The sequence below is a fragment of the Aulonocara sp. 'chitande type north' Nkhata Bay genome, linkage group LG2 (assembly GCF_057382095.1).
Source record: "Aulonocara sp. 'chitande type north' Nkhata Bay isolate Kocher_YH1m ecotype deep benthic linkage group LG2, A_spYH_male_GT1.1, whole genome shotgun sequence".
Taxonomy (NCBI): Eukaryota; Metazoa; Chordata; class Actinopteri; order Cichliformes; family Cichlidae; genus Aulonocara; species Aulonocara sp. 'chitande type north' Nkhata Bay.
Window position 1 is genome coordinate 19,288,805 of NC_141345.1, and position 14,352 is coordinate 19,303,156.

At 42.4% G+C, this 14,352-nt stretch overlaps 1 protein-coding gene across 2 annotated transcripts; it reads left to right on the forward strand.

Annotated features, from left to right (window-relative positions):
- Positions 1–1,028: 1,028 nt before the first annotated feature.
- LOC147337657 (progesterone receptor-like) lies at positions 1,029–11,151 on the forward strand. Of its 2 annotated transcripts, none has more exons than XM_086307676.1 (9): positions 1,029–2,053; positions 3,123–3,259; positions 3,540–3,656; positions 3,804–3,947; positions 4,081–4,287; positions 4,878–5,022; positions 5,814–5,944; positions 6,094–6,245; positions 9,941–11,151. In XM_086307676.1, the coding sequence occupies exons 1-9, from the start codon at positions 1,176–1,178 to the stop codon at positions 10,103–10,105; spliced, it is 2,076 nt and encodes a 691-aa protein (XP_086163802.1). In that variant the 5' UTR covers positions 1,029–1,175; the 3' UTR covers positions 10,106–11,151. The 2 variants fall into 2 exon arrangements, with proteins under 2 accessions (XP_086163802.1, XP_086163791.1); XM_086307665.1 differs by having other exon boundaries at positions 1,032–2,053; positions 3,804–3,950.
- Positions 11,152–14,352: the final 3,201 nt, after the last annotated feature.

Genomic DNA, 14,352 nt, shown 5'->3' on the forward strand with positions numbered 1-14,352 from the left:
GCAGGCAACCCTGCTGCCAATATTTTTACTCTAAATTTTACAGGGTTTTTCTTACAGTGTTCATTAAGTCTTTCACTCTGCAAAGAGGAACCTAAAACAAGATGAGTGCACAGACTTTTTTTTTATTTCGCCAACTCAGTACGATAAACCATATTTCTGATTAAAACCGGACAAAATTATCTTGTCTTGTCCTGCAAAGCACAACATTTTTGATAGGATTTTCTCATTTCCCATGTGCCCACCCTGAATGTGAGTGTGCGCCACTCACTCCCTCTTGTGTCACCCCATTAAAAAAAGGGTCTGCCTAACTTCTTCTCCTCCTGCAATCCAAAAAGGAAGCTTTCCACAAACGCCCCAACCCAATCCAGACCTTTTCTATATACTGGGTAAAATTAATTTGCAGTCCCCAGCTCCTGTCGTGTGCTGAGTCATCACAAGCTATCCAAAAATAAATAGTTGAAAGCACTGCGTGACTACTTATCAGAGCCTCCACTGACCACCCCGTTCTTTTTAGTTGTTATTTTAATATGGTTTAAACACATCAATGATTGTGCATTCTGGTTTGTTGTTAACCTGATTCTCTGTGTGAATCAGACCGACAAACACAAGCAAGCTTATATAACTCTAAGTAGGAAAACAAACTACTGCACAGAGTGCTTGCAGAGAAACCCGACGCTGAGCCTGAGCTACACATGGAACGTACTAATACATGTAATGATTAATCGCAGCTATGCTCTTGAGACGCCATTAGATTTGCACGTAAAATAGTGAGAGGCACGCAGCTGGGTTTTAAAATTGCTAAAAGTTAACCTACACTGGGTTCGTTAATCACTGTATAAAGAAGAGTCTGTGCGAAAACCAATTCTCACTATGCTGGTGTTTCTCTTTCTTTGTTTTTGGTTTTTGGTAATTCGTGAGGTGAATTTTAATCCTGCGTTGAAAAAAAAAAAAGAAAGTTACTATAAAAGTGTCGAAAAGCCCCCGTCATTTGTAAATCATACCGGCGGGACGTCCCTTCCCCTTCGTAACTTACGTCGACGACTGATGTGCATTTCCCATCCGCCTAGACGCACGAGAGTAGTGTCACTGGGTAGGCGTTTTCTAGCCTGGAAAGTGTTGTTTTGTTTGCTCGCCGCGCACCCAGTGCACTCTAACTCCGAGAACCGGAGCCGAAAATGTCCTTTCACTCGGTTTTGGAAGGAACAAACTCTTTAACGATGAATGAAGGGGATCGGTTGGATACCACCATCTATGCGTGTCCGGCTTATGAGCTCAGTAAAGCGGTGTCGGTGTCTTTGGGTTTGGATTCGGTGTCTTCTCCGCCCAATAATATGAACCAGAGCTCCAGCAGCGCCTTCGCAGAATGCGACTCCACTGTGGCGGATACTTCTCGGGGAGTGCCAGAGTTGAGAAGGACTGGAAATATGAACTCCGACAGCAGCCTGCTTGTCCTGGGTGACAGCAGCCTTAGAGAGGACGACTTTGGAGAAGTGTGCCAGGGCATACAGCAGGTGAGCTGTATGGATCTGTTCGGATCGGGCGAAATGGACGGTGCGCAAACTGTGACGCGTGGCTCGGTGATATCCAGATACGTCTGCAGGGAGTCAAATGTGTTTATGAACCCCACGCTGGAGCTGCCCGCGACCCCTCAGGTGGCCGAGGTCGTACCCTTAAAACCACCTTCGTCTTACTATGCCAGTTCAGACCTATATAGGGATTTCCCACCGCAAATGTGGTGCGCAAATGAGCGCGCATACATCGACCGATCCCAGCCTCAGCCACAGCCACAGCCACAGAGGGGAGAATCAGGGGAACATAATTTTTTGTGCAAATACTGTAATTGTGGGCAAGCTCCTCGCGGAAACAGGCAGGAATGCCGCTGTATCTGGTACGGTAGAGGTGAGAAGGGTGGCAAAGGTGGCATGCGAGCGACGGCACAAGGATATGGCCAAATGGAAAGTTACCCAAGTGCGATTCCTCAGGGGCAAAGTACTTTCTCCACTATCAAGAGCGAGCCTTCGGTGTGGATGAATTGCACAGATCGCAGTTTAAGGTAAAGATCAGATTCGAATGATTTGTTTTGTGTGCGTCAGGTCAAAAGCCCATTCATACTGAGTACAGTACATTCAGTATTACCGATCCCTCCCATCTCTCACACGTTTCTTTAATGAGAAACACACAGCATGAGCATCGTGCCAGTAACTGCGCTCAATGCAGTCGGGCTTTGGTCATTTTGTCTTCTAAAAGGAGTGCTGTAATGAGTTTAGGCGTAAGTTCGCAGATGTTTAACGGTGCACTGTCTTTCCGGATTTCATGCTTAGTTTCTTGACGTTTCTGTGAGAGCCACAAAGCATAAGCTAATTGGATAAGTGTCAGCACAAATAAATCAAAGGCAGCGAACACGATTATTATATATCGCTATCAGCCATGACTTCTATTGATACTCTGTGGAGTCCTGAAATGTTCAGCAGCACTGAACCCTTTGTCCTCCAACAGCATGGTGTGGGTTTTTTTTTTTTTTGTTTTGGCTTTCTCTAAATCATGTTATAGCATGCAGCTACAGCAACTTAAAGTTTATCCTATTCTTAAGATTTTCCAGAAATGTCCTTATAAGCCCTGGGACTGCAGCAGTAGGAAATGTATCAGTGTCCCTATAAAGAAGAGATACAGCACCTGTTGCTGTTTCTGCTTCTAGAAAGAAAACCTTCTATTTTATTACAAGTTACGGATTCATTAAAAAAAACTTCACTCTGGCATGTGCTAATCACAACTTTTACTTTGGCGCAAACTGACTCCCTTTGCTGACAAATTGTCAACCACATGATGGAAAAAATTTTAATTTGATTGGATTTTAGGGAATTGGCACGATAAGGCTCAGTGAAGGCAGACCTACTAACCCAAAACCGATAGCGTCTGTGTGAGTGCTTTTTAATGTCTGCTGCAATTCTTCATCAGTGTCTTCCCTCAGTTTTTACGGTAAAAGGGTTTAAAAACTGAGGGAAGACACTAAAACAACACCATTGCGTGCACGTGTGTGTGTGTGTGTGTGTGTGTGTGTGTGTGTGTGTGTGTGTGTGTGTGTGTGTGTGTGTGTGTGTGTGCGCGCGTGCGCGCGCGCCCAGGCATGAGGATTTTTTTCCAGGTGTGTATCTGTCAGAAAGGAGAGTGTGTCAAGTGTGCGGAGATGACGCCTCGGGTTGTCACTATGGAGCAGTCACCTGCGGCAGCTGCAAAGTATTCTTCAAGAGGGCCGCTGCAGGTGGGTGCAACACACACACACACACACACACACACACACACACACACACACACACACACACACACACACACACACACACACACACACACAATTACTCACGCACTGATTTTAATTTCTTACACCCACTTGCTCTCTCCTGTAGACAGGGCACAGTGACCCTGACATTATGAGGTCGAGTTATTTGTTATCAGTAAACGCCCACATATCGTTGCTATGAGTGGAAGCCTAGGCATTGTTGAACTCGCACTCCTCATCCCCCAGCACTCTTGTGTGCCTCCAGGTAAGCAGAACCACTTGTGTGCCAGCCGAAACGACTGCACCATCGACAAACTGAGGCGGAAGAACTGCGCGTCGTGTCGCTTAAAGAGATGCTTCATGTCGGGAATGAGCCTTAAAGGTGAGCTACCAGAGACGAGGAAATAATGAGACATAAATAAAGGAAAGTATTTTGCAGTTTTAAAAAAATAGGTCAGCATGGTCAGATTCCTTACATTTATTAGATTAGAAGCCCTCCATCTGAATTCTAACAGAATCATCTCTCTAGGTCGCAGGCTGAAGGGAACCGGGCAGGCGAGTAATGGAGAAGAGGAGCAACAGCCAGCTAGCTGGGGACACGGAGAAAAAGAAGAGAGGGCAGCGAAGAAAGATGCAGTCTTGGAGTCCAGAAATGCAGCTGTCAGGGCTCAAGGTGGTAAGGATTAGTTGCACAGAGCTCAAATGTCACGTTTATTCAACGCTAAATTTACTTTTGCCAGAAAAGACTCGATCTTGCCACACTTTCTGCTTCATGTTGTTTTTACATATCTACATATCTCGAGCAGCTTCCCAGGCCCTGGTTGCGGCCATCCCCCCACCCCTGCACTCCTGCCTGTCGCTGCTCAGCATCCTACAGGCTATTGAGCCAGCACTGGTCAATGCCGGGCATGATCCTGCCCAGCCAGACAGCCCCGTGTCCTTGCTCACCAGCCTGAACGAGCTGGGAGAACGGCAGCTGGTAACCGTGGTCCACTGGGCCAAGGCAATACCAGGTAAACTAATCTGAGCCAAGGTAATTAATTCCAAGTAGCTCTTCCAGAGAATCTGGTAGGGAGCACATTTCCATGGCTGCTTCCGTTTTGGTTTCTAGTCAAACATACCACTTGCATTCCTTGTTAAGCAAAACCCTGAAAGATCAGACTTGTAAACAACTTTGACTAAGACAGTGGATGGTAAATGGGCAGTTTGAGAAGAAATAAGCGTAATTCAATCAAAAATGACATTAGAATTCCCTGCGGTTTGGATGAGCAGTACCACTGTTAGGAAATGTATTTAATCTGCCAGCACTGAGCAAGGCCTCAGTACCTAGGTCAAAAGATGAGATACCTTTCCAGAAGTTTGCGCTGGTTTAGTGTCCATGCAAAACAAACAAAGTTGTTCAAATATTAGCCACTAGAGGGGGATGTTTCCCATTTAAACAAAAAAGATAAAATAGAGGAAGGCTGAGAATGGCCATCATTGTATCCATGTTTGCCTCAACAGTTATTTAATTAAGCCAAATCAGCTGATTTTTTTTAAAAATAATAAAACTGTGAATGCTTAACCCTGAGGAGAGCTTGATAACAGCGACTTTTGTTAACAGGGTTTCGGGACCTGTATGTGGATGACCAGATGTCACTGATTCAGCTGTCATGGATGGGGGTGATGGTGTTTGCCTTAGGCTGGAGATCCTACACGCTGACTAACAGCTCTATGCTGTACTTTGCTCCAGACCTGGTTTTCAATGAGTGAGTTTCAGCAAATATTCAATTTAACATCAAACAACGAATTCACAAAAAAGGAGACACAAAATCTTTATCAAACTAAGAAACGAGAAATTATCACTGTGGCATGGGGTTTGCTGCGATGCCATGAGACTTCACTTGTCATCGTGAAATGCGATGAAAGGCACGGTGCGACACTTTTCTGGTGTTTTTCAGCAGGAGGAAAACAAACAGCGAATGTCTCTCCGGGCACACCAGCAAACCCGTCACTTTGCATTTGATAAATGCGGCTGGCGGAGGGAATCGTCTCAAATGCTTTGCTCTTTTTCATCATCGCATAACCATTCATCAGTGTCCAAGAACTTCCACTCTGACAAGTTTTAATTTACACTCCAACCTCACCCCCTCGGCCCCCCCCCCAGGCTGTTATCAGTAAATTGTTGTGTCAAGAACAAAGAAGGTATGACGATATTCGCCAACTCTCATGGCAGCTCTGAATTGGTCAGTGTTTTGCGTGACGTTAGCACTCATTCTGTCTGTGTTACACCCATGTCACTCTATTAGGCTGCTTCTGACCTGCATAGTAATGGATACGCATGCCCTTGTTGCTGACCCTCATTTTTCAGTGCCTCACTGTCGTTCTCTATTTTCCATTATCCATCTAACTCGTTTTTTCTCACCTCTGGTGCCTTTTTTCTCTCCCTTTTTCCCCTTCATGTCCCCAATAACTGCTCCTTTCTACATTTCTCACTACGTGACCCTCCTCCTGCGTCACGCTTTTTTTCCCCTTTTTTCTTTTTTATCCCTCCTCACAGCCAGCGGATGCAAGTGTCCAGCATGTATGAACACTGTGTGAGGATGAAGCTACTATCCCAAAGGCTGTGCATGCTCAAGGTTACCCAGGAGGAGTTCCTCTGCATGAAGGCCCTGGTCCTCCTCAGCATCAGTGAGTCACCCGGGACCATGAGTAATGACGCGAATGTCAACTCAACATGTGAAATACAACTGCAATAGAGTACAGCCATACTTTAGAGAATTGATGGGCTGGATAAAGTCTGTGAGAGTTACTGTTGTGTTCTGGCTTTGTGGTCACAGTGCCAGTGCAGGGCCTGAAGAGCCAGAGTTGTTTTGACAAACTGCGGACCTCCTACATCAAGGAGCTAGACCGTTTGGCCAGCCACCACGGAGAGACCACCCGCACGCAGAGACTGTTTCAGCTCACGCAGCTGCTGGACTACCTCCAGTCGGTAATACACACAACCGCATTCCAAAAAATGCACCATGCTGTGACACTGGACATGGATGCACATGTCATTTTTTTAGAGTGAGCGCAAATCACTTGTATTTTTATTTTTATTCCTATTTATTCTATTTATCCCCTTCGTATATTTTATTTATATTTTTCTCTGTATTTATATATGTGTGTGTATGTGTGTGTGTCTATATATATATATAATATTCTGTAACTGTAACTTCTGTCGGTGCCGTGCTTTTTGGAAATCGAATTTTCCAGGGATTAATAAAGTTCTATCTTATCTTATCTTATCTTATCTTAAAATAATGCTCCTTCCTCTCGCACAAAATGACAGACACAACACTATACAGGCTTGCAATACAACTGTAAACTTATTATGAACACACAAGCAAGATTTTTATTGTTTTAAAATTTCACGGCTGGATTCATTCAACCGAATCTGTCAGACATTGCATTTAATATCTAAGCCCTTGTTTTCTCCACAGGTTTAAGCCTGTTATTTTTTTATTCTCTTTTAGCTACTGTGTATCTGTGTTTCGGATTATATGATAACCTGGATTTGAGATTTGCTTCCTTGAAACGCCTAATCCATAACAGCCTACCATGATAATTAACAATTATAAAAGAATAGTGGTGCCAGATGCTGCTGTATTAAAGCCAATAAGATGATTTCCATTTGTAAATTATTTATATGGACTGAAGAATAACCCAGACACAGTAAATGAACTGCTAATTACAGTCATGTGAAAAATAAAGTTTAAAGAGGCCTTTACTGCTTTGTGAGTAGCTCTGTGAAAGCGTTCATGTGTGTTAACACAATGCCACAGTCTTCCCAGGAGTGGACGTCCCAGCAAATTTTCAAACCTCCGTGAGAATGTTAAATGTTAAAGTTCATGGCAGCACAATTAGAGAAAGACTGAAAAGGTATACCTTGTTTGGAAGGGGTGCCAGGAGAAAGTCTTCTCTCTGAAAAGAACATGGCAGGATAACTTAATTTGAAAAGGTGCAACTGAATATTTTGCTTCTGGAGATTTTGAGAAACAATGTTTTCAACGTCAAAAAAATTCAACTGGAGATGTTTGGTCATAATGCATAGTACTCATTTGGGCTTGTTTTGCAGCCGGAGGACCTGGACACATTGCAGTGATTGAGTTCAACATGAACTCTTCAGTATACCAAAGGTTTCTAGAGTCAAGCACCGGAACAAATCTCTAACAGAATGGCTCACAAAGAAAATAATCAAGGTGTTGCAAAGGCCCAGCCAAAGTATAGACCTTAACCTGACAGAGATGGTGTGGCAGGACATAAGCAAGCTGTGCTTAAACAATTGCCTGCAAACCTCAAAGAACTGAAGCAATGCTGCAAAGAACACAGGGCCAAAATTCCTCCAGAATTATGTGAGAGGCTGATAACCTTTATCAGCCTCTCTCATATGACCTTCATACAGAAAATTATTATTTTGAGTTATTGCTGCTTAATGTGGTTTTACAAGCTACCAAATTATGGGCTGTTTTCACATGACTGAATACAGAGGTGGAAAAAGTACAGACTTTCTTTACTTAAGTAGAAGCACAGATACATTTGTCAAAAAAACAGTAAAAGTTGAAGCACTGAAACAACTTTACTCAAGTAAATGTGAAAAAGCATTTTTGGACAAAGGCAACTGAACTTTGCACTATAATAATATAATAAAATAATGTTAGTACATGAGAATACCAATGCTATTGAATCTAGAGTCTAACTTTAAGAAATCCACTCAGTTTCAATCTGTTGTGCAGTGACAGGGAATTAAAAGTCGAAACTACCTAATATTTTCATGCAACACAAAATGAGTTTAGCTTAGTTTGTGTTGCAGGACATTTCACAACATGAAAACACATAATTTATCAAAACATATCATATGCAAATCCAATATGTGATTAAAATGAAGCTTTAAATTTGCAGTTTATCAAGTATTACTGAGCAGTCCTTACCTTCAAACCTCTCTTCTTCCTGTCCTGTCTTTCTTATCTTAGCTGATAGAAACGTTGAATTTGAAATTACCACCTTTTAACCACCAGAAAACCAAAAAACATGTCACTTCCTTCCTTCTTTGTCCTCCTCTGCAGCGCTAGCTAGATGCTGTACCGCGTACCGTGAACCTGCACTTCTATCGGTCCACTTTAACCCCAAGTGTAAATGCTATAAATGATCATTTTAAAACAAAAGTAACGAGCCTGTTTTGAAAATGTAAGGAGTAGAACGTTCAGATATTTGTTTAAAAATCTAGTGAGTAAAAGTAAAAAGTTGCTAGAAAAAGTATTAAGTATAAAAAGTATTTGTACTTCCTTACTTCCAACCTCTGACTGAATTTGACTGCATCTGACTGCTTTTTCTACTCTCACTCAAAACACTTTTCACTACAAGCCACATGTACCTATTCACACACCAAACACTTTAATCTGTGGCCATAATTTTGACGTGATGTCATAAGAGTAGTGTTAAACCTCGAAACAAATGCATAAGCAATAAAAAAGCAGGTTCATAAGATTTGCCTTCATATGCGCGACCATGCAGAAGGTTGATTAACGAGTTTCATTGTTATTTCTGTCAAACATTTGTGCACATATATACCCAATACCAGCAAAATCAGCAACACCTGAAAAGATTTTTTAAAAGCGCTTTTTATTATATTTTAACAAAATATAGAAAGGTCAAGTTGTGCTGTGACCTTCAGTAAAAAAAGAAAATGGAAAGATTATGAACCAAAAAAAAGGCATAAAAGTCCAAGTCCAGGCATTTGAGGTAGATTTGAATGAGTAATAAAAGGTCTTTAATTTAGTTTAAATTCACCCTAAATAAGACACACGCTGATAGCCATCAGTGTATTTCTAGATTTATATTCTGTTTATTTTGTTAATAATATTTTTTCCTTTTTACCTCTAAGCCGTAAAAGACTGACGTGGTATTGTAGGTACGCAGGTGTATCTACTTAAAAACACATGTAGTTTTCCTGTTACGACTTCTCGATGTGCATTTCTTGCATTTTTATTTTCTTTTTATTTGGTGAACTTTCTTTTCTTGTTGTAATACACACTAATCACTCATCTCATCCTTACTGAGGTTTAGGAGGGGGAAGTGTGTTGATGTAGATGTGCAACCACTAGGGGGTGTAAATGCACTACTTTTAACCCTTTTTAGGATTTTTTTTTTCTTTTTGTACTTTTATCTCAATGATGAGAACAATTAGCTATCAAAGGAAAAACCCCTTACATCATTATATGAGTATGACCAGAAGAGTTAAAGCGCTATGTGGAGAGGAGCCACAACAGATTGAGCCTCCTGTCTTTCACTGTGGATTTACCTTTAAATGCTCGGCTTTGTGGCTTTTGAGCTGGAGGGCAGCCAGAGATTGTCTGGAAGGGCCCTTTAGGAAGAAGATCAGAGTTGATGAGGACTCCTTCAGCTTTGCCCTGTCTGTGGAGCTTAGTGTCACAATAAGTGTTATCTCCTAAAACCGCCTCTTAAGCTGTGCCATGAAAGTCTCGTTTGTTTTTGTTCATTCGTATTATTATTTGGGCATTTTTAGTCTTTATTATACAGGGACAATAGACAGCATCTACATGTTTTCCACATTACATATTTATTTATCTCTTTGTTTCTAATAACCCCAACACATGTATGTATCATGTTTGTCTCTTGACATAGGTTGTGAGGAAATTACACCAGTTCACCTACGATCTGTTCATCCAAGCTCAGTCCATGCAAATGCACGTCAGCTTCCCAGAGATGATCTCGGAGATTGTGAGCGTCCACGTGCCCAAAATCCTCTCTGGGATGGTCAAGCCCATCCTTTTCCACAACGCGGCCTAGTGAGTGAGAGTCTCCAAGACTGTCTTTTCATCAGCCACACCGACCGGAAAGAGTTCTCAATGATTTTTACACTTCTGTCCTGAGAGTAGGGTGCAGTCAAGGTGTAAGCAGATGTTAACAGAAGGGCAGACAGCACATTCTTCCAGTCTAATGTAGTTTGATTTCATCTTCTCACTTCTTCTTCTTATTGCCTGTTTGAATGTATCCCGCACATACACAAATGCTTTTTGGGGGCTGATTAAAATACTTGCATGCATTTCTGTCCACATACTAATGGTGAACCTCATGGCATGTGAACTTCTTCGGCTCTTCCTGTGGATAATCACAAACTCTTCTGGGGCGTGCGGTGCAGGGGGCCAAGTTTGAAGGCAGCACATCCCGGTAGCTTGTCTGTGTGCATTAGCATGACATTTTGAACTAGCTATTTTTCACAATGAATGTTACTGTGTGCACCTGAGATGAAAAAAGGAAAAAAATTAATAAATCAGTGACTGACAGTTAATAAGCGGTTGTGACGTTCATGCTTGGAAGCAAAGCTATCTGGCCCGGAGGCATATAAAAACATTTTTTTGACAGCTGTCATCATCTATTAAAAAAATATCGGACTATTACTAGATTTCTGTTTTGTCAAAATGAAAGCACTTTCAAGGTGCGACTGGAGCGTCACCAAATTTCAAATGTATATTTATCCATTTTTGATGCCAAAAAGGTCACAGCAGTCACAGTGAAGGACGTAATTGGACAAAATGACTCCATTAGTCGAGAAACACCACGGGTGACTTTATTTTATTTTTTTTTTATCAGGAAAAAAAAAGGTTTTTCAGTGCCAAATATTATTAAAGTAAAGTTTTTCCACAGTGGACGTTTCATACTGTTGTAACTTTTCTACAGTTTCCTAAAGTGTTCTTTGCAAATGTTTTGTTGTGTATTACCATGTAATCCTCGTAGCTTATGACAGTTTTTGCTAAAGGTCCAGCCAAGAACCCGCTCTATTGTTGCAACATTTACAGCTTGACATGTAATAAAACAAAATAAAGCCAAAGTCTGAGTGCATACCTGATGGGTTTTTCTTTTTTGCTAATCTCATTGTCTTGATGATTATACGGGTGAATATTCCAGTTTTTCCCCTCCGCCTCATTCAATTCAAGCCCGCGAGGAGTTTAACTGGCTGAGCAGGGCGAACGAAACATCAGGCAGACATTTCTACTACTGCATTACCCACAGTCGGGGTTATCACACATTCTCCATCCAGTCAAGTAATACATTACAGCAGAACACGGCACAGAGCTGGATATTTAATAGCAGGCCTGGAGGATTTCTTTCATCAGTTGAGCCTGTCTGCCAATCAGTAACTCCAGCCTTTCGCTACCATCTAGTGGCGGCTGCGATAACCTGCACCAGTGAAATGAAACTTGGAAGTTGTGTAGTAGCACAACATCTGTTGGATCCATTGACATTTGCTTTGTAATGTAATTGGACACGGATTCACTCAATGTTTGAGTGAGGTTACCATTAAATAGACCGAGGCACGAGAGTGGACTTGAGTGCATTAAAGAGTAACAGCAAGTAAAGGCTGCATGAAAAGCATGATTCAGGATTGAAAAACTTAATATAAATGTTGAGTGTAGGACCCTCACATTTAACCAGGCTGTGATGTTGAAATAACTGATTTAAAAAATGTTTTTCTTTCCTTTTCCAGAGAAAGACTCAGGTATGAGACACTATAAACAGTATATATAAAGCATTTACATAACGTCTGTAAGTCTAGATAAACAATGAGATTACTTTAAGAGCTGGCTCATTTTAGTTACGTGGTACATTTGAAAGCCTCATCCATAAAAACATGGGTAACCTCTGCCGCCATTTTTAGTCCCATTTCCTGAACCACCTCTTTCAGCAAGTATTTGTCCCTCTCATAAATGAATCGGAGCTGAACGAAGTCGGGATTGAAAGACACGCTGAAATATCACTTATTTCTAAATACGTCCCTTGCTCGGCGTGCCCCTGTGGCTTCCCTTGAAGGGAATTGCATCTGGTAGGTTTGCAATGATCAAAAATGTATGCGCTGAAGTCGACATTTGAACTTAGTTTGGATTCCATTTGATTTTTTTTGTGTTTCTCCGAGTCTGTTCCGCATCAATATTACATGTCTGCTCTGAGAGAGGAGGGGATTTTTTTTTTTCTTTCGGGTAAGGACGACCACAGAAAGCGCAGTGACTCTGACCACAAACAACAAAAGTTAAAACTATTTCCTTATGTGTAGAAGAAGGAAAGATTAACACGAGGAAAGACAAAAAGGGCGCCCAATTAAAAGAGAAAGGGCGCGCCGAGCTTGACCCCAAAGTAACTGAACACCCACAATACCAGAGTGGTGGGGAAACGCGCTTTGCGCTTGGTACAATACTTTCTTTGCCAGAGCTTATATAAAACTCAAGCGATAATGTCTTTAACACCAGGTTACCGCAACTCAACTGCTACGGTGACCGGAAACCAATTAGATGGTGGAGGTGGTAAGATGACACCCCTGAATGGGGTGTTTCAGTGGCCTATCTAATGGAGGGTGATTCCTACCCAAGCACCAGTCCATTAACAACCAATTAACTTCCTATTAATATTTTACCAGACAGGGCCTCTCATCCTGACATGTTTTTAAGGAGCTTTTCCCAGGAGTGTTTGAACATGAGCAGCTTTTAGCGCAGCATAAAGAGGCCTGTGTAATGGGCTGGAGGAGGAGGAGTGGCAACCTGATAGCACTGAGAGCAGAGGAGGGGAGAGAGGAGAGGAGACAGACTTCTGCAGCTGGTCTGCCCCGAGCCGAGCCAAGCCTGAGCAGGGCCAAACGTACAGAGAGGGTGTAGAGGGGGGTTGCAGTGATAGGAAATCCACGAATTTTGAGACTGTGACACCACATCAGACATGATGAGTAATGATCTTGAGCGTAAGCGTGTTTTATCGGTTAAAGATGTCAGCGATGAGCGTTTTTGCTGTTTGGTCAAAAAAGAAGAGAAGGGGGGGGAGGAAGGCTGAGTAGCAGTTTTGCTTCCAGGACCATAAGTGCTTCTCACCATCACGGGGTTCATCGTAAAATAAGTCTTAAAGAGCAACATTCCTGCTACCGATCAGCCCTAAACTTGCTTTATGCTGCGTAACGCTGGTTTTTGTGGACATTTCAAACTAGTTCAGGGAAACTCCCTGCCTTCAGAGAAGAGGAAAGCGAGAGAGAGCGAAAGGCCATTATGACTATAGCCTGCAGCTACTCCCAACGGATAAGGCATTTGTCTTCACTTGAAAGTATGATTTATTTTTCCAGCAGTCAGAAGGGTTATGTTTGTCACCGCGCACTGAAAGGACTTTTGGAAATAGCAGCAGAAATGGGGAAAAAAGAATGTCTGCTGGTTTTCTAATGTAGTCTTGATGTTTTCTCAAATGCTTCTCCCTTCTATGGTTACATCGCCTGCGATCGCTTTCAGTCTTCATTAACTTTAGTTAATCATACTGAACCTCGCGTCTAATTTATCAGCGGGAGCGTTTAGTGTGTGTGAGCTGATGATTAAGAGAAAGACGGGTATGTGGGAAGGTGGCGGAGGGGGGCTGCAGGGGGGAGGAGGCGACGTGGTTGTATCAGGTTCCTCCACTGGGTGTAGATGTGGTCTTAGATTTCTCTCCGGGCTGCTGATTAGCCGTGCGTACGTGTTTGCGTGCGCGCGTGCTCAAGTGTGAGCGCGCACCGGAGGAGGAGACGAGAGGAACTTCGGCTTTAATTTCCCCCAGCTCCAGATATTACACCCCCGCGCACTCCTGTTTTTATTGGAACGGAGACCAAAAAACACCAAGTGTTTATGATGCATTAAAACATGGCGGGGAACTTGAGTGTGGAATTGTAAATCTATACGTTTGGCCCCGTCTCTCCAAAGCGAGCTTAATTCTTTTATCGAGGATTTTGGCGTGTTTTACAAAGACTGATGATTGTAGTGCTCCGTGAAATCATGTGAAATCATCTTAATGTGGAGGACAGAGGTGAGAGAAGCAAGTGGAGGCAGAACTTTGGAAATAAAATGGGTTGTGGTTGAAGCACAGAAGGAGAGAATTATTCTGCATCCCCCTAATGGACATTTGAACAAACAGATAGGTGAGGAGACCACATTACATTCTATTAAGACCACTTTTGTTGTCAGTGAACTGTTAATGATGTACAAAGGGAGTTTTGCACCTCTCTCCAGGACACTGCGAGCTTTGTGTTTCTCATT

What these genes read in the sequence shown, in the direction of transcription:
- LOC147337657 (XM_086307665.1), top strand. Translation starts at nt 1,176, where the DNA reads ATGTCCTTTCACTCGGTTTTGGAAGGAACAAACTCTTTAACGATGAAT. An exon ending in CTTCAAGAGGGCCGCTGCAG is followed by an intron (nt 3,260 to 3,539) that starts GTGGGTGCAACA and finishes GTGTGCCTCCAG; the next exon opens with GTAAGCAGAACCACTTGTGT. An exon ending in TGCTGGACTACCTCCAGTCG is followed by an intron (nt 6,246 to 9,940) that starts GTAATACACACA and finishes CTCTTGACATAG; the next exon opens with GTTGTGAGGAAATTACACCA.